The following is an 18,543-nucleotide window of genomic DNA, read 5'->3' on the forward strand; positions in this document are numbered from 1 at the left end:
TTGTTTTTTTCCCCCCACCCAAATATTTCCAGCAGCCGATCCACTGAAAATGAGAAAGGGCCCAGCATGGAAACTTACTTGGAGAGACTCTCAGGTATGGTGTCTTAGGGTTGGCAAGGCAGTGTACTCATATTCATATGTCCTCATTGATTGACTGATTGATTATTACTGATTCTTTCCTCCCCATTATAGACTTGACATCATCTTTTGCCTTTTAACCCTTTCCTTGCTAAACGCTCGCAGCGAGCACTAGTGTAACTTGCTGGTGGTGCTAAACGCTCGTTGCGAGCTCCAGTTGTGCTCAAATTTCCCGCGTATGAGAGTGTTCCAACACTATTTCTCACCCCACAGCATTGGCGACTCAGTGGGTTTTCCACGAAATTTGGTGGAAAATCATATCAGCCTAGCGCGGAAAAGTGCAGAAAATCTACGGATGAGCAACTGTTGGATGTTGTTGACCAATATAGCGACATTTTTGCATAGCTTCACCTATCACATGACTGATATTTTGACCAAATAGTTGTAAATTTTGCAGTTGGCAATACTGCCCTGCCAGCACCCCATCATCAAGAGATCTACTCAGTGGTTGCCTTATGGCTGACTGTCGCGGACGTATAAATGTACGTCTTCACAGGCAACACCCCCTGAACGTGCCTGTACATTTGCAGGAGAGGCTTACATTACCAAATCGTATAGATCTTGGCCTCCTCTTTCCTATGTTTTTTTTTTTTTTTTTTTTTTTTTTTTTTTTCCAGCTGTGATAAATAGTTTTTGAGATACAGAGGTTAAAAGAGCGAGCACTAGCATCACTTGCTGGTGATGCTAAAAGCTCGCTGCGAGTGCCTTTCGCACTCACAGCAAAAAACACCCCCTGAATGTGCCTGGACGTTTGCAGGAGAGGCTTACATTACTGAATCTTATAGATCTTGGCCTCCTCTTTCCAATGGTTTTATAGCTATGATGAATAGTTTTTAAGATACAGCGGTTAAAAGAGATCCCCTTCCCCCGCTGGGGTGCCCGAGCGCGCCTGGGGGGATAGTCTCGTTGTGAGCACTTAGCAAGGAAAGGGTTAATGTTACTGGACTTAGAATAGTTAGGCTGTTAATCAAGAAAAGAAAAAAAGAAAATTTTCCACTTTTTATGGTTGAGACTAACACTACTGATCAAACATTCATATCTTTGCCTAACAATGCACATGTTTTTCCTCATGTGTAAATGACTGCAGTTTGACAGTATTTTAATGTTTGTTGTTGCAGGTAATGGAAAGTGGAGATGTGCAGTCCATAGCAGAGAAACTTGTTGGCTTACAGAATTGTTTGAGCATTCTGACTCACGTGCCCGATTATGAAGAGCGGGCAGCACATCTGGAGGGCCTTAAGGTGCGCCTAGAGGCCTTGGCCAGCCCGCACATTGTGGCTGCTTTCACAAATCATAGTTTGGGTAAGGATTGATTCCTATAATTTTTTATGATAATTATTATAACGAGCGTGATCACAAATGCCATCTTTATTAACTTGGTACTAAACATTTCGACATCAGGATGTCATCTTCAGTGGTCTAAAAACGAACAAATTTCAGCAACGTGAATAGAACAATATAAAAATAAACTATAAAATACCCTATGATCACAGTAACTAAACAACTGGGTCAAGAATATAACATTGGGGGAATATTGATTTGTGAAGTAAAATTAATGACAGTGTTTAGAAATAAAAAAATATGAGCATATTAAGCAACATTTAGGGAAACAGCAGACATAGTATTATTCAGTGAGGGACTAAGTGATTTTATATATAAGGATTCCAGTATGCGGATACTTCAGTGGTCTAAAAACATTATACTCTTCCTGTTGAAGCTGAGGTTCCCTAAGCACACACCCCTTTCTGATTATAATTATTGATGAATAAACCAATCTTTGTATTTTCACTGAATCTATTCAATCTAGTCATGCTTATATACTTTTCCTTTTGTTCCTAATGCATAAGACTTTCATATGGTGTAAATATGTTCTTCATTTGAATGTGAACCACAAGAAGGAAAATATTTCCTCAGATGGGCTAAAAGACATACCAAATTTACTTGAGATAAAATGTACCAAAGCTGATATATTCTTACCAAAATTGGCAACCATGGGCTGAACTACTGTAGCCGAAGAATGGGAGAGCAGATAAAAGGAGGGCAAGTTGGCTAGCAGATGCTATTGCAGTTACCGGGTGTGGTCGGTTTAAAAACTATTCTTGGTCGGTCCTTGTGAATTTCTGACCCTCTGACCTTATCAATTAAATCTGAAATCTGTTAAAAGCAGGTCCGTTAAATCAAGGGTTCACTGTGTATTTATACAGTCAAGTCGCGTATGATGCAGATTCGTAAGGCGTGGTTTCCTATGACGCGGTATGGTTTCAGAATCGTATGTTCAGATCACGCGGGTAAAACCATCTATGACACGGTTCGTGGTCTCCCCGTGCCAAACGAGTGCAGAGTTGCCAGGTTGGATTTTTTTCCGAGGGAGAAAATTTCATGGTGGTTGGGTTGTTTTTTGGGAGGATTTCTTTCCCGTCTCTCTCTCTCTCTCTCTCTCTCTCTCTCTCTCTCTCTCTCTCTCTCTCTCTCTCTCTCTCTCTCTCTCTCTCTCTCTCTCTCTCTCTCTCTCTCGCTTGTCTCTTGAGGAACGTACTACATTGTCTGTTGCTGCTTTGATTCTGGTGTTTGTTTTGTGCCAAGATGCCTCCCAGACAAGAAAAACGTAAATGTGTGAATCTAACAGTGATGCTGAAACTTGATTTGATAAAGAAACTAGAACGTGTGTTGAGTGTAGCAAGCGTGTGTGATGAGTATGGTGTTAAGAAACAGTTTCCGATATTCGTAAGAGTAAACAGAAGCTACAGCAGTGTGCTGCGAGTTATTGTGTCGGTGCGTCCTCTAGTAAAAGTGGAAAAGTAGCCCCAAGAAAACACATGAAAAGTGGTAAAGATAATTTTTAAATTTTTGTATACTGGCCACCACCAGATGTCTCATGCAACTGGACTCATGCGGCGCCACGGCCACACAGCTGAGCTCAATTCTTCCCGCGCGGCACTTGAACAACAATACAGTACCCACGCTGCCATGCTACTCAACAATAGGGGTGGGCAGGTACCGGTACCAGTACTGGTACTAACGGTACCAGCTATACGGTACGTACAGTACCGGTACCAGACTGCTTGGTACCGGTACCAGTACTAGCCAGTCGCTCATGGTGTCCCTCATTTCTTCCTCACACGAGTGAGGCTGAGACTTTGTGCCTGAGTGGATATCTCGGTGATATGGATATATTCTCTCTCTCTCTCTCTCTCTCTCTCTGTCCACTGAATGAAGTGAATATTTATTTTTCGATAGAAACCTACCTCTTGTTTGATTTACATTGTTTTTGATTTACGCGACCTCTTCAAGGACACAATACTCGCGTAAATTGAGAGTTACCTGTATTTATCATATGTAAGTATTTTCAAGCAACAGACTTTTTCAAGCAACAGACCACTCCTCCCCCCTTTTAATCCGTTAAATCGAGGGCCGAGTGTGTATGCATATATATATGTATGTATTTATGTATGTATATATATATATATATATATATATATATATATATATATATATATATATATATATATATATATATGTATGTATTTATGTATATATATATATATATATATATATATGGTACAGTAACAGAAGCAGTATAAGGGAAAAGAACAAAAACATTGCTACTTTTTTCAGTTTTCAATACTTATGGTGACTGACACATTATTATGTATTATTTTTTTTTAGATGAGTCTATGAAGTATGCTAGGCTGCTGCGTTCTCTTGGGCGGGTCAGTCAGCTGGAGAGTTACTATCACAAGTGTGAGATAGGTCAACTGGGAGCTGCCTGGAGAGGGGGAGTAGAGGGCTACCAACTGGCAGGGCCTCCAAACTGGCTCATTACTTTCTATGATAAAGTTTCTCTTCTCACTTCACAACAGGTAAGAAAAAAATGAACTTGGTTTTATAAATTGCTGTGAAGGAAATAGATTAACCTAAAAATTGCTTCACTGGTGATTTAACTTTGATACTATAGTAAAACCAACACCAGATTTGGTGATTTGTGTAATGTTTGATATTTGTAATTTGATTCAAGACTGCCTGGTGCAATTGATGAAAGCCACAAAGTAAGGGTTCAGGATATATATCTAGGATTCTTGGTGAACATGTTATAATTTTCAAGCCAATGTTTTAGTATTTTTATGAAACTAATTTTATAAAGCCCTATTAAAGAAATTAATTATCAAACTAAAAGTTTCAATGGAGATTATGTTAGCTTTACTTTTTATTTCGGGGGCTACTGTGGTGGTACTGATGAGGTGTTCACCTGTCAGACAGATCATGGGGTAAACCTTCAGAGGGTTCTACATGTGGGCACCTGGGAAATATGGAGCCTCTTGTAGGATCAGTCACTTCCTCAATTGTCAAATGAGCTGAAAAGTCTAAAGGTTGCTAAAGTTAATGAAGGCACACAGTAGTGAAATGAGTAGTGCGGGGTACACCTACTACTGGCTTGGCATGAGCAATGATACCTCTCTCTCAACCTTTAACCCGGTAGCAGTGACGGGCTAAATTTGTGGCTTTACCCTGTTGCAGCGACGGGCCAAATTTGTGCCATGATATAAACCCCCCAAAATAGATGATACATAATCTGATCACAAATGCTTTGATATATATTATGAAATGGTTTGTGGGAGGGGTGATTTTTTTCTCATTTTTCTCACTTGGAGGGACCATTAAGAAACATGATCCCCATTGCTACTGGGTTAAGATGCTATGAGTGAGACATCTTAAGATTACAGATGTTCCAAGCTGCCTATCAAAAATTCCTGCGATGCCAAGGTAAAATCCAGTGTAGTACCTCATGTCGCTAGATCATTCCTCTCTCATGCCATAGTTAATCATGAGATCAATCAGCCTGTAGCAGCCATGTCTTTTTTAATTTGACATTAACTTTTAACCCAGTAGCAGCAGGGTCCCTCCAAGCAAGAAAAATGAGAAAAAATCATCCCTCACACAAACCATTTCATAATATATATCAAAGCATCTGTGATCAGATTATGTATCATCTATTTTGGGGGGTTTATATCATGGCATAAATTTGGCCCGTCGCTGCTACACGGTAAAGCCATAAATTTGGCCCGTCGCTGCTACCGGGTTAATGTTGGCTTTTGACCTGGCTCCTGCGGTCGTGGCTGTGGGGCAGGCATTGGAGATGGTAAAAAGGTGTTAGCAAAGAGAAAGATTGTACTAGACTGTGTTCAGAGTGACATGATTCAGATTATGATTACACAACCATCAACTTATGGTAGTGTGAGGAAGCGTGACAAGTGTCAACAAGCTCCCAGCGCTCAAGGTCAGAGACGTGCACTGCCAAACGTAAAGTTACCTGCTAACTTGGGGAATCATTAACACCTTTATATATTTTATCATTGATTGTAGACTCTGAGTAACCACTGTCATCACTTTCCGATGGTCCACAGTGGCAAGAAAACCAGGAAAACGACAGTGGGGGTATAGGAAAAGACTCAGCTGATGAACTGAGTGAGGGAGGGTTGTCAGCTGTAGTGGGAGGGGGAGGCAGAGGGAGAACAGGAGCATCAGATACGAGAGTCAGTACCTACTTCACAAATAATAAGTTGGAAGATAATTTTCACACGACCGTGAAGTGTATCATTCTCCTTCCACCACCTAACCAACTCCCCCATCACTGGCCCCGCTCCCAAGAACTCCTCGTCTTCTCCATGTTCATGCAGCCAGCAGTGCCACATGAAGTAAATAAATTTTATTTTTATTTTATTTATTCATTTTTCTCTTGGGTTTCATAAGACTCAAAATTGTTTTGCAGCAAGTTGATATTTTACCATATATTGCACACCCAGGAGCTGTCCAAAAATCTTAATTGCACAGTCGCCAGGTTAAGGGAGTAGCTATAGGCATCTCCAGCCAACTGGAGCCATTTATTGCTGAGGTTACTCCAGTTAATGAGCAGAGAGTGCAAGTGAGGCTGTACCACACCTTGAGCTTCACGTGCCTTATTACATATCTCCTCCTCTTCAGTTTGACACATCTCTCTCATGAGATGTGTCAAACTGAAGAGGAGGAGATGTTATACTCCAAACTCAAATCCATATTAGACTAGTGCCTCCCATGGGACATACTCTTTGTTTTGGGCAAATTTAATGCAACTTTTGGCACTAATATGGCTGGCTATGGGTTGAGTTGTTCCCCATCACTCTGGTACTAAGAACACCAACAGCTTCTAAATTTTGTAAAATCCATGAGGTTTGGAATTGCAGGTTCTTAAAATCAAAGACCAGTCTCAGAGGTGAACAGCTGGACTTGTACAGTTAGCGACAATTTACGTGACCGCGGGAAAAACAACAAACGTAACTTGTCTTATAATGTAAGTAACAGCGAAATAACTTATTGTACCGAAATGAAAGTGTATATAAAGCCTCATGAACTAACCTCTTACTTGTTTATGGGATGTCCTTTGTGTTTTCTTACTTCTAAGAGACAGTCTGGGAGAGAATCTGCAAGGCTTTGCACAGTTGACGGTGGTATCCCAAGCCATGCCTGATGAAGTGCCACTTCTAATTTATCCACTGTGGATGTGTCTTCTTCCCTCATTTTGCTGGGGAACTTCGTGGTGCAGTGGTTAGCACACTCGGCTCACAACCGAGAGAGCCCGGGTTCGATTCCCGGGCGGAGTGGAAAAATTTGGGCAGCTTTTCCAAAACCCTACCCCCCTGTCCACCCAGCAGTGAATGGGTACCAGGTATAATTGGGGGTTGTGTCCTGTCTCCTGGGAGCTGTTCCCTTCTATAATTCCTTCCCCTTCTGTCTCTCTCCGGCATATGACCACAGATGTTGTGCCGACTAAACAAAACTTTCCAACTTTCCCTCATTTTGCCTTTGACGATGGCCCAGAGGTTCTCGATGGGTGACATATCAGGGCTGTTTGGTGGCCAGTCAGGTATCACCTCCACCTCGCTCTCTCTGAGCCATTTCTTGACAACGTGTGCCAAGTGGCAACGAGCGCCATCCTGCTGCAACACCTCCGCACCAGTAATGGCAAAACAATTTGCCAGCTTGTCGTTTAAGAGGGTTAAGTACATATCCTTCCTGACCGATTGACCCTTGGGGAAAACATGCAATTCAGCCAGGCCCCCGTAGGAAAATGCTCCCCATGTCATTACAGAGGGAGGATGCTTAAGTGTCTTCGCTGTGTACTTGGGATCACAGGGGTCGAACCCCTTGCGACGCCACACCCTGAGGCCTTTTGTGTGACTGACACGAAACACAGACTCGTCACACACATAAGGGGAAATTAGAAGGGTGTGTGGGGGGGAGGGGGGGGGGGCAGGGATAACAATAGGATCATGTCATCATTCACACACACACACACACACACACACACACACACACACACACACACACACACACAGAAAGGGAAATGAGAAGGGTGTGGGGAGGGAGGGGCAGAAAGGACTTGACTCAGGTCAAGACATGACCTGAATCTCCCTTCTGCCTCTCCCTCCCCACACCCTTCTCATTTCCCTTTCTGTGTGTGTGTGTGTGTGTGTGTGTGTGTGTGTGTGTGTGTGTGTCATGACATGACCTGACTCTCCCTCTTGCCCCCCACACACACCCTTCTAATTTCCCCTTATGTGTGTGACGCACACCCGGAAAAGTTGCCAGTTGCCCAAGCTGCCGCCAATGCGGTCGGAAGAAAAAGGCCCGGTGTGACACCAGCTGACGGGCAACCGACAAACTCGCTCCCGGATGGGCATATGGGCGTTGCCAGTAGCCATAACGGTTAGAGGAAAACGGCCAATGTGACACCACTGATTGGGTGAGCGCCGGCGATGACGTCATCGGACTCCCAGCGAATCACGAGGGTGTTTTCAGAGCTCAGCCAATCGTAAGGCTTCATCTGTGGCTTTAAAACGACCCGTTCTCTCTTCCTGTTTTCTTTCCAAGGTACATATTTTGTGATAACAAGGGAGTAAAGGAGGAAAAAAGTGAGCTCCGGGGGGCAGCATGAGCCTATTATAATGGCGCCACTATAAACAGTTTCCTGCACCATGACGGGCTTGGGGCCAACCATCAGGCCCAGATGGATAGTCTATTGGCGCCATAGGCCATGTGTAAAAAAAAAAAATTAAATAAATAAAAAAATTTCCTCGGGTCGGAACAAATAAGCGCTTTTTCAGTGTTTTCAATACCTCGAGTTTCACAATCCTCAAGTTTAGCGCTATACCTTCGGAACAAAGCGAGCGCGAAACTCGAGAGGGTACTGTAATATGGAAGCTGGAAAATAGAGGAGGATTGAAAGGGAAAATGAAAAACTGGATGGAAAGTTACTTAAAGGGAAGAGAAATGAGAACAGTGGTAAAGGACATGAAATTGGAATGGAGAAATGTAGAAGATGGTGCCACTATAAACACTTGCCTGCACCATGATGGGCTGGGGCCGAACACCATCCAGGCCCCTCAAGCAAGCCTACTGGCGCTATAGGCGTAGACATAAAAAAAAAATAATAATAAATAAAAAGATAGCGGGGTGCCTCAAGGATCGGTACTGGAACCAATACTTTTCCTTGTGTATATAAATGATATGCCAGAGAAAGTAAATAGTTACATGAGCCTGTTTGCAGATGATGCAAAATTGCTGAGACACATAAGAAATAGTAAAGAAGGTGAAATTCTGCAAGAGGACCTACATAAGATTTGGGATTGGAGTGTGAATGGGAGATGGAGTTTAATGTGAAGAAATGTCATGTAATGGAAATGGGTAAGAGTGAAGGGAGACCAAAGTGGACATATAGAATGGGAGATGGAGAAATATTAAAAGTTCAAGAAGAGAGAGATCTGGGAGTGACAATACAAGATAATCAACAGTCTGAGAGTCATGTAAATAGGATATTCGGAGATACGTATAGAATGGTAAGAAATATAGGAATAGCATTCCACTACATGGATAAAGAAATTATGAAAAAGATGATTACCACTATGATTAGACCAAATTTGGAATATGTGGAAACTGTGAAGAAGAAACATGTGAAAAAAATAGAAAGAATACAAAGGATGGCAACAAAGATTGTTCCAGAACTGGAGGGATTGTCATATGAAGAAAGGTTAAAGGAAATGGACCTGCCAACATTGGAACAAAGAAGAGAAAGGGGAGACCTAATACTAAGTTACAAACAATGGCTTCGTGGTCCAGTGGTTAGCACACTTGGCTCACAACCAAGAGAGCCCAGGTTCGATTCCCGGGCGGAGTGGAAAAATTTGGGCGGCTTTTCTGATAGCCTACGCCCCTGTCCACCCAGCAGTGAATGGATACCAGGTATTAATCGGAGGTTGTGTCCCATCTCCTGGGATCTGTTCCCTTCTCCTCCCTTCTCCTATAATTCCTTCCCCTTCTGTCTCCGGCATATGACCACAGATGTTGCGCCGACTAAACAAAACTTTCCAACTAATTTACAAATTGTGGAATAAAATGGAAGCAGTAGATAAATGAGGAGTGATTGATTTAGGTTTTGATGTTAAAAATGGGGTATGATAGGCTTATGGACATATTGGACTGGCAGGAATTTTATTATTTAATGTATGAATGGTATTATCACATAATCATTTGACAGGTGAGCTGGTGTGAGCAAGTGTTTGAGGGCTCAGACTCAAGTCTTCTGTTGTCTCAGTTGGTGGCTGCCTCTCTGACTTCCTTAGACCCTCCTGTGAACCAGGTGTTGGCAGCAGCTGTTAAGCAGCAGGAACAGCCTCTAGACTTCCTCATTGCTGTAAATAATGCTGGAGACAATTTCTTAAAGGATCTGGAAAATTCCCTTGGTACTGCTAAACAAGGTAAGTTTGAGAACATACATGTCTTGCATGAAAATTTGGCAGATGAATGAGTGACTTCAGGTAAAAGTGAATATTATCCGATGAATAAAATTCTTAATTCTTGTCAATGGTGCAGATCAGGAGGCACTCTACCAAGCACAAAGGATGGTAACACAGGCTGTTTATAAACCACTTGAGGAGCAAATTACCAGACACCAGGAATACCACGAGGCACAGCTACTCTCCCACCTTATTTCTGCAGGTAGGTGGAAATAGGGTGATTGGTGGTGTGGTTGGGAAATGGGGTTTGGATGGAGTGAATGAGAATGGACAATACCTTGTGGATGTTTGTGCTGAGAGGGGTTTGTTTTTGGCAGACACCTTCATCCAGCACAAACCAATTCACAGGTGTACGTGTAGTGTGGCGACTATGCCTGATGAACGAGCCTCCCATAACCCACTTAGCCAGAGGGGTACCTCTTTGGCCGACTCAGTAAGGAGTGGCTCTCCCGTCACGTTGGTCGCGGGTTCAATCCCAGGCAGCCGACGAATACCCTCACCTGGTCTTGATTAATTTCTTGTGTGTTTCGATACAGGCAGATGACGTGTGGGACCGAGAGAATAATAGAAAAAGAGAAAATAAACTCCCGGGGCATGACATATGTGAGGAGTGTAATAGATTATATTGCTGTACAACAGGAAGTAGTGGATGCAAAGGTTGTGAGAGGAATGTATGGTGGATCTGATCACTTCATGGTAGTAGCCAAAATTGGGATGAAGGAGAAATGGGAATTCAGAGGGAATGGGAAAAAGCAAAAGGGTAGGAAGGAACTAGCAAGTGAGAAATTGCATGACAGTGACCACAGGGAGATGTATAAAAGGAAAAAGGAGGAAATACTTGGAAGAGCAAGAACACAGATAGAACAAAGTGAAGGAGTGAATGAGGTTTATGAGTTTTTAAGAGTTCAGTAGTCAGGGCAACTGAGGAAGTAGTTGGGTATAGGTCGTGTGGAAAAGGAAGGAGAGAGAGTGCGTGGTGGACGTATGAGATAAAAGAGGCAGTTGAGAAGAAAAGAAGGAACTTCAAGAAAATGTTACAGAGAAATGTGACAGAGGAGGTGAGAGGGAGATGGGAGAGTAAGATGTTTGTAAAGAAATTGGTTAGGGAAAGTAAAGAGAGAGTGGATGAGGACTTTGGTAGGAAATTTTCAGCAAAATACCAGAACAAAAAACTTTTCTGGAAAAAAGTTAAAAGAGAAATGGGGGAGAAAAGAATGAATTTGTAGCATGAAGAGGAAAGATGGGGTGCTTGTGAGAGGGAATGAGGAGATAAGGGAGGTATGGAAGCTGCACTTTGAAACCATAATGAATGAGAATGTGTGAGGGAGAGCAGAATTGAATAGTGTAGGAATAAAGATCAATGTAGGGCGATCAGATCCACAAGGGAGGGTGGAGAGAGGTGAGATAGAGGAGGCAATGAAGAAGCTAAAAGTAGAAAAGGTCCCTGGAGCTGATGGCATAACAGCAGAAATATTGAAGTGTGGAGGAGGTGTAGTTGTGGAATGAATATTATGGATAAGTAACCTATAGGGTGGGAATTGAATGTGAAAAAGAATGCAAAATAATTTTGAATGGTGAAGAAATGGAGGAGATTAATGAGTTTAAGGGGAGCGTCTGGGGGGGTATTTTTGATGAATATTTTTAATTCCTCGAAATTCACTTTATGGGCTCATCATACCAGGGATACAATGGGGTGTCACGTGGCGAGGTTAGTTTTTAAAAATTTAAAGCCTCGCGCGGTCTGGCGGCCCTTTAAATATCTGGTAGTGTTGCCATACAGAGCGCTTTACGCGCCAAAATATGCATACATGAATCAGTGCTTTTATGTCCGTAATTTTTGCAATAGAGGATATTTTTTTACACAGGGTTAGAGTTACATTGACATTCATTACCAATACATTGTCATCGGAGAGCAGAATCGATGGGCGATCGATAAATTTAGTTTTCCTTCGTTTTCTCAAAACAGGGTCACACGCGCATTTATTTGATATTTCTAAGTTATTTATGGACCTAGTGCAAACATAAAGATAGCGTTGGAAAGAGAAAAAAATTAGCTATAAATGCTAGTGATCAGAATCTGGATAAACATGATCAAAATTTTTATATAAATTTTCTAAATTTAAACTTTGAAGAAACAAAAAAAAAAAAAATGGAAAAGTAATCTCTAGAAATACACTTATTTTGTATGCCCGTTCCAGTGGTGTTTTTATTTTTGAGCTATCTAAACTCTAAATATGCTTTTTTTCAATTTCAAAATTTTGAAATTTTTGAAAAAAAAATTCATAATTTTTTTTTTTCAACAAATCTTCACCAAAACTGTACATGATGTTCCTACTCAAGGTACACATCACCTGTGAGAAAATGGTGATCCTCTGATAATATCTTAGAACATGGCAGACGCTCCCCTTAAGTACCTTGGATCAGTTATGTGTAAGCATGGTGGTACGGAGGGAGACAAGAGAAAGGGCATTGCAAGGAAGAAGGGTGGTAGGGTCTTTGGGACGTATCATGACTGGCAGAAATGTGAGCATGGAGGTAAAGAGGGATTTGAGAAATACAATAATAGTACCAACCCTCACATATGCAAGTGAAACATGGGCTTGGAATGAAAGTCAGAGGTCTAGAGTGCAGGCAGTGGAAATGAGTTATTTGAGGAGTCCATGTGGTGTGAGTAGAATGGATGGAATGAGTAATGAAAGTGTGTATGAGTATTTTGGAATGTGTCATGTGGGAAGAAGTGTGGAGTGGTGGAAGAAGTGAAGCAACAGACTTTAAAGTGGTTTGGTTGGTGGGGTAGGCGGTGGCTGAAGTGGTAGCATGCTGGGCCCACATTCACTGCGTGATGGACGACACGAGTTTGAATCCCCACGCTACCACCTCGGATTTCTCAGTCACCGCCGAGTGGCTTAAAACTACCCACATGCTGTCCTGAAGACCACCCATCAACCCGGACTCTAGAGGAAACCGTCCAAGCGAATCAAGAACGAGTCCCAGGGAGCAGCATGAGCCAAGAGAAGATGGCACCACTATAAACACTTGCCTGCACCATGACGGGCTTGGGCCGACTTCCATCCAGGCCCCTCAAGCAAGCCTGCCAATGTAATAGGCGGAGACGTAAAAAAAAAAAAATAAATAAATAAAAAAAAAATAAACATGGAGCAAATGGAGGAGAGTAAGATGACCAGAAGGGTGTATGTGAGTGAGATAGAGGGAGGGAATGCTAGAGGACGACCTCCAGTGAAATGGAGAGATAGGGTGCAGGAGTACGTTAGGGAGAGGGGGGAAAGATCTTTGAGAAACTTTGAGCAGGCAAGGAGGGAGTGTATGAATAGAGAGAGATGGAAACTTCTGCCGTGGCCATCCCCTGGTGGGAGCTCCTCGGAGCAGGCGTCGATGAAATGATGATGATGTAACCGAGCATAGGAACAGGGTGTGGTGCCAGAGGATTGGAGAAAGGCTATTGTTGTGCCGCTGTACAAAGGGAAAGGGAGCAGAGGTGATTGTAATAGTTACAGGGGAATAAGTCTACTCAGTGTGGCAGGAAAAGTGTATGGAAGGGTTTTGAATGAGAGAAGGAAGAAAATAACTGAGAAAAGTGTAGGCAGTGAACAAGGAGGTTTCAGGAAAGGGAGGGTTGTGTATACCAAATATTTGCACTCAAAATGTTAGTTGAAAAATACATAGAGAAGAATAGGAAGCTGTTAGCTGCTTTCATGGACCTGGAGAAGGCGTATGACAGGGTTGACAGGAAGGGGTTGTGGGATATTCTAATGATGTATGGTGTGGGAGGGGATTTGCTGGAGAGAATCCGATCCTTCTATGAGGATGCGAGTGCCTCTGTACGCGTGAAGGGTGAGTTGAGTGAGAGTTTTGATGTTGTTGTGGGTGTGAAACAGGAGTGTGTGATGTCACCATGGCTTTTTAATGTGTACATGGATGGTTGTATGAGAGAAATGAAAGCCAGAGTGGGGGAACTTGGTCCAAGGCTGAAAGTGAGAGGTACGGAGGAGTCATTGGTTGAGGGCCTGTTTGCAGATGATCGGTGTTGTTGGCAGAGAATGAGGGGATGTTGCAGAGGATAGTGGATGGGTATTTTCTATTTATATGAGGCAAAATTCTTTCTCATTTCTTTAACCCTTTTACTACAGGTGGGCGAAAACGGCGCCCCGCCTCATATCCGGGCTGACTGCGCGCGCCAAATTTCAAACGTTGCTTCTGTTTATAACAAGTTTTCAGTCATAAACTCAATATAATTATCATGTATTACATATAAAAACATGCAAAATTGAATGGTGCACATAAAGAAACAGATTATTTGATAATTTTGAGATGCATGCATAAATATACAGAGAAATTTGCGTTATTTGTAGATGACGTGTGTCTGCTGAAATTTGTTTCCTTATATTAGTTGTGATAAAGGAATAGATTTGCGGAGAAAATTGGAGGAGAGGGAAGGGAAGGACAAAGACATAAGTAAGATCATGGAAAACATCCCACTGCTTCACCGACACACCCACAGATATTACGGAGTAAATGGCTGAAAGGCCGTGTGTGTGTGTGTGTGTGTGTGTGTGTGTGCGTGTGCGTGTATTTACCTAGTTGTATTTACCTAGTTGTAGTTTTACAGGGCCTGGGCATTATGCTCGTGTGGTCCCGTCTCCGTGTCTGCATTTATCCAACTTATCTTTAAAGCTTTGCACACTCCTCGCTGATACTGTATCCTCGCTCAGACTGTTCCAAACCTCTACATTTCTTTGCGGGAAGCTATACTTCTTAGTGTCTCTCAAGCATCTCCCCTTTCTCAATTTTTTACTGTGTCCTCTTGTATTTCTGCTTATGTTTCCTTCTGTTAGTAGCAGTTCTTCATTATCTACTTCATCTATTTTGTTTAATAATTTATAAATTTGGATTAGGTCTCCCATTGATATTATTTGTTCCAGTGTTGTTAAGTTCATTTCCTTTAATCTGTCCTCGTATATTAATACCTCCACATCTGGGACCATTTTTGATGCCATCCTCTGTATTCTTTCTAGTTTCTTTATATGCTTCTTCTTATGGGGGGACCACACTACCTCTGCATATTCTAATTTTGGTCTAATCATGGTAGTGATTAGCCTTCTCATCATGTCCTTGTCCATGTAGCTAAATGCTACTCCAATATTTCTCACCAAGTTATATGTGTCTCTAAAGATCCGATTTATATGACTCTCTGGTTGATTATCATCCCTCATCACTACTCCCAGGTCTCTCTCTTCATGCACTTTTTTTAATGTTTCACCATTTCCCATTTTGTATATCCAGATTGGTCTTGTTTCACTTTTACCCATTTCCATAACATGACATTTTTTCACATTAAATTCCATCTCCCAATCCATACTCCATTTCCAAATTTTGTATAGGTCTTCTTGCAATATTTCACAATCTTCTTTGTTTCTTATATGTTTTTGTAATTTAGCGTCATCAGCAAACAGGTTTATGTAGCTATTAACTCCTTCAGCCATGTCATTTACATATACCAGGAAGATTATCGGTGCTAATACTGAACCCTGTGGTACTCCGCTTTCTACATTTCTCCATTCTGATTTTATGTCCTTGACCACAGTTCTCATCACCCTTCCCATTAGGTAGCTTGCCATCCATTTTTTCATATTTCCTTTCAATCCTCCTTTATTTTCCAGTTTCCATAATAGTCTTGTGTGTGGAACTTTGTCAAAGGCCTTTTTCAAATCTAGATAAATACAATCAACCCATCCATCCCTTTCCTGAGTTCTGTCTGTCACTCTTGAGTAAAAACTGAGTAAGTTTGTAACACATGATCGGCCCTTTTGAAATCCATATTGTTTGCTGGTAATTAACTTATGCTCTTCTAGAAATTTAGTCCACTGCTTCTTTATTATTTTCTCACATATTTTGCACAAAACACTTGTCAGTGATATGGGTCTGTAGTTTGAAGGTTCATCTTTCCTTCCACTTTTATATATGGGGACCACTTCAGCCCTTCTCCACTCATTGGGCACCGTACCTGTTGCTACTGAACATCTAATGATGTCGTATATTGGAACAATTAATTCATCTCTACATTTTTTTAAAATATACCCAGAAACTCCATCCGGTCCTACTGCTTTTCCCTCTTCTAGTTCTCCCAGTAATTTATGGATCTCTTCTTTGTTTACCATAATCTCTTCCATATGAACTTCTATTTTATTCTCTTGTGGCGCAATAAAGATTGTTTCTTTGGTAAAGACTTGCTGGAATTTTCTATTTAATAACTCTGCCATACCTTTAGGTCATTGACTTCCACATTTCCGTCTCTCAGTCTTTCTATTGTTTCTTTCGGTTTAGTCTTCCCATTTATAAATCTGTAAAACAACTTGGGCTGTTCTTTGCATTTTTCCACAATATCCTTCTCATATCCCTTTTCTTCTTCTTTCCTTATTTTCACATATTCATTTCTCGCCATTCTGAAGTCTTCTTTGTTTCTTTGATTCTTCCTTCTTTTTAGTCTTTTCCATGCTTTGTCCCTTTTTTCTTTTGCGTTTGCACATTTGGCATTAAACCAGTCCTTCCTACCCTTAACTTTGGGTCTATATACGGGTACATATTTTTTGACACCAGTGTTATATGCTTCCATAAAGATATCATACTTTTCTTGTACTTTATTTTTTCTCAGTAACTCATCCCATTCCACTTTCTTGTAAAACTTCCGAAGGTTTTCCATGTCTGTCTTAATATAGTTTAGCCTGTTTGATTTGTAGGATTCATCCTCTTTAGTAACCTCCACTTCTGTATCAATCTCTATGGTTACATGATCACTCTTGCCCAGTGGACATCCATACCTTAGTTCATCCTTGATGTATATTCCTTTTGTTAGTACTAGGTCCAGTCTTGCCGGTTCATCGTCACTTCTATATCTTGTATGTTCATTCACTCTTTGTATCATAAGATTCTCCATCATCAATCTTAGGAATCTATCTCCCCATGCGTTATCTCCACTATTACTCTCGAATGTCTCCCAGTCAATCTCTTTACAATTGAAGTCACCAACTAGCATAACTTTTTTGTCTTCCTTTAGCATTTTGCTTAAACTCCGTATAGTGTCATTGATCATAGTGTCGTGCTCTTCCTTACACCACGAGTTTGTTCTGGGTGGTACATATGCGGTTATAATTGTCAACCTTTCCTTGTTTTTGGTTTCCACATTTACTTTCGCAATTTCAGCTTTACCTTCACCGTATTCTACCACTTTCACTGTTAACTCCTTTTTTGTCATTATCATCACTCCACCTCCCCCTTTGCCCATTCTATCTTTCCTCCATATATCATAGTTTTTATTTATCTCTAATTTAATAGCTTCGTTCAGTTTGGTTTCCGTTAAGCATACGATCATTGGTTCTTTCTCCTTTATGAAATCTTGCAGTTCTAATTTACTAGTTATTAATCCATCTACGTTTGTATACATCACTCTTAAACATTTACTCTTATCTATCTTTTCTAACTTTCGTTCTTCTTTATCCTCTCTCTTGTGTACCACTTTCTGACTCGGTCCCCTACTATTCTCCAAAAAAATATCTCCTTTTCTTCCACAGATCTTTCATTATTCTTCTCCTTTGCCTCTGCTAGTAGTTCGTTCCATTTCCTTCTTTCTTCTTCATTTCTATTTTTCTTTATGTATATATCCTTGCAATCTTCTGTTTCCTTTAATTTAGTTGTTCTGTACAAAATATCCTCAGCCGACTTCTGTGATCTTAACTTTATTTTTATTGGCCTGGTCTTTCCTTCTGTGTAAGGACCCATCCTGTGGATTTCCTCCACCTCTTCCTCAATACTTTGTTGCTCGTCATCATTTAAATTTTTTAGTAGGTCCTTAATTGATTTCAATTCCTCTTTATCTCTTTTGGGCTTATATGTGATCGTCTTTTCCTTCAAGCCAAATACTATCACACTCTTCTTCTTGTCTGCAACTTCCCTGACTAGTTCTTCATTTTTCTTTATTACCTTAACCACTTCCTTTTCTACATCTTCCTTATCTTCTTTCATTTGTTGCTGGATTACCTCTCTAAGATTCACGTTTGCTTTCTCACTCTCCACTTTCCAGGTCTTCATTTCACCCAATACCTCCTCCCTGACTCTTTTCTCCTCCTGGGTGACTAATTTCTTTAAACTTTCATTTTCCTTTATAACCTCTCCCAGTCCATCTTTCATCGACTTTTCATATTCTGCCACTTTTCCCTTCAACTCTTCATTCTCTTTGATCAGTTGCTTCTCCCGTTCCTCCAATCCCCGAACCCTAGCTTTAAGGTCTCTATGGAATTCCCAATTCTGGGATTCCTCCATCTCTCTGTTTTTTATCATTCCGATCCACTTGTCCAGTTTTCTTTCCAGCATTAACATTCTTTTGTAAATAGTTGTCTCCCGGCTGGCGAAGCCAGAGAATGCCCTATTTTGTTCAGTTTCTTCATCACTGCTTCCGTACCTTCCTTCTGCACCTCGTGACGGTGTTGACCACGTTAACTGCTCCTCCTCTCTGCTCATCATTCCGGAATTCGCTTATTGGAGACGGGAACCGACACTTACATGC

General features: G+C 41.4%; 1 protein-coding gene across 3 annotated transcripts in view; it reads left to right on the forward strand.

Moving 5' to 3' along the window:
• LOC127005781 (conserved oligomeric Golgi complex subunit 7-like) overlaps positions 1-18,543 on the forward strand; it is a 119,793-nt gene that overhangs the window by 50,458 nt on the left and 50,792 nt on the right. For 2 of the 3 annotated variants that reach the window (XM_050874880.1, XM_050874881.1), the window contains exons 6-9: positions 1,257-1,440; positions 3,805-3,998; positions 9,707-9,926; positions 10,042-10,167. In XM_050874880.1, the coding sequence (XP_050730837.1) occupies positions 1,257-1,440; positions 3,805-3,998; positions 9,707-9,926; positions 10,042-10,167 (724 nt within the window). The remainder of the gene's footprint in view (positions 1-1,256; positions 1,441-3,804; positions 3,999-9,706; positions 9,927-10,041; positions 10,168-18,543) is intronic. The other variant, XM_050874883.1, reaches the window with a different exon arrangement.

This window comes from Eriocheir sinensis, chromosome 31, assembly GCF_024679095.1.
Source record: "Eriocheir sinensis breed Jianghai 21 chromosome 31, ASM2467909v1, whole genome shotgun sequence".
Lineage (NCBI taxonomy): Eukaryota > Metazoa > Arthropoda > Malacostraca > Decapoda > Varunidae > Eriocheir > Eriocheir sinensis.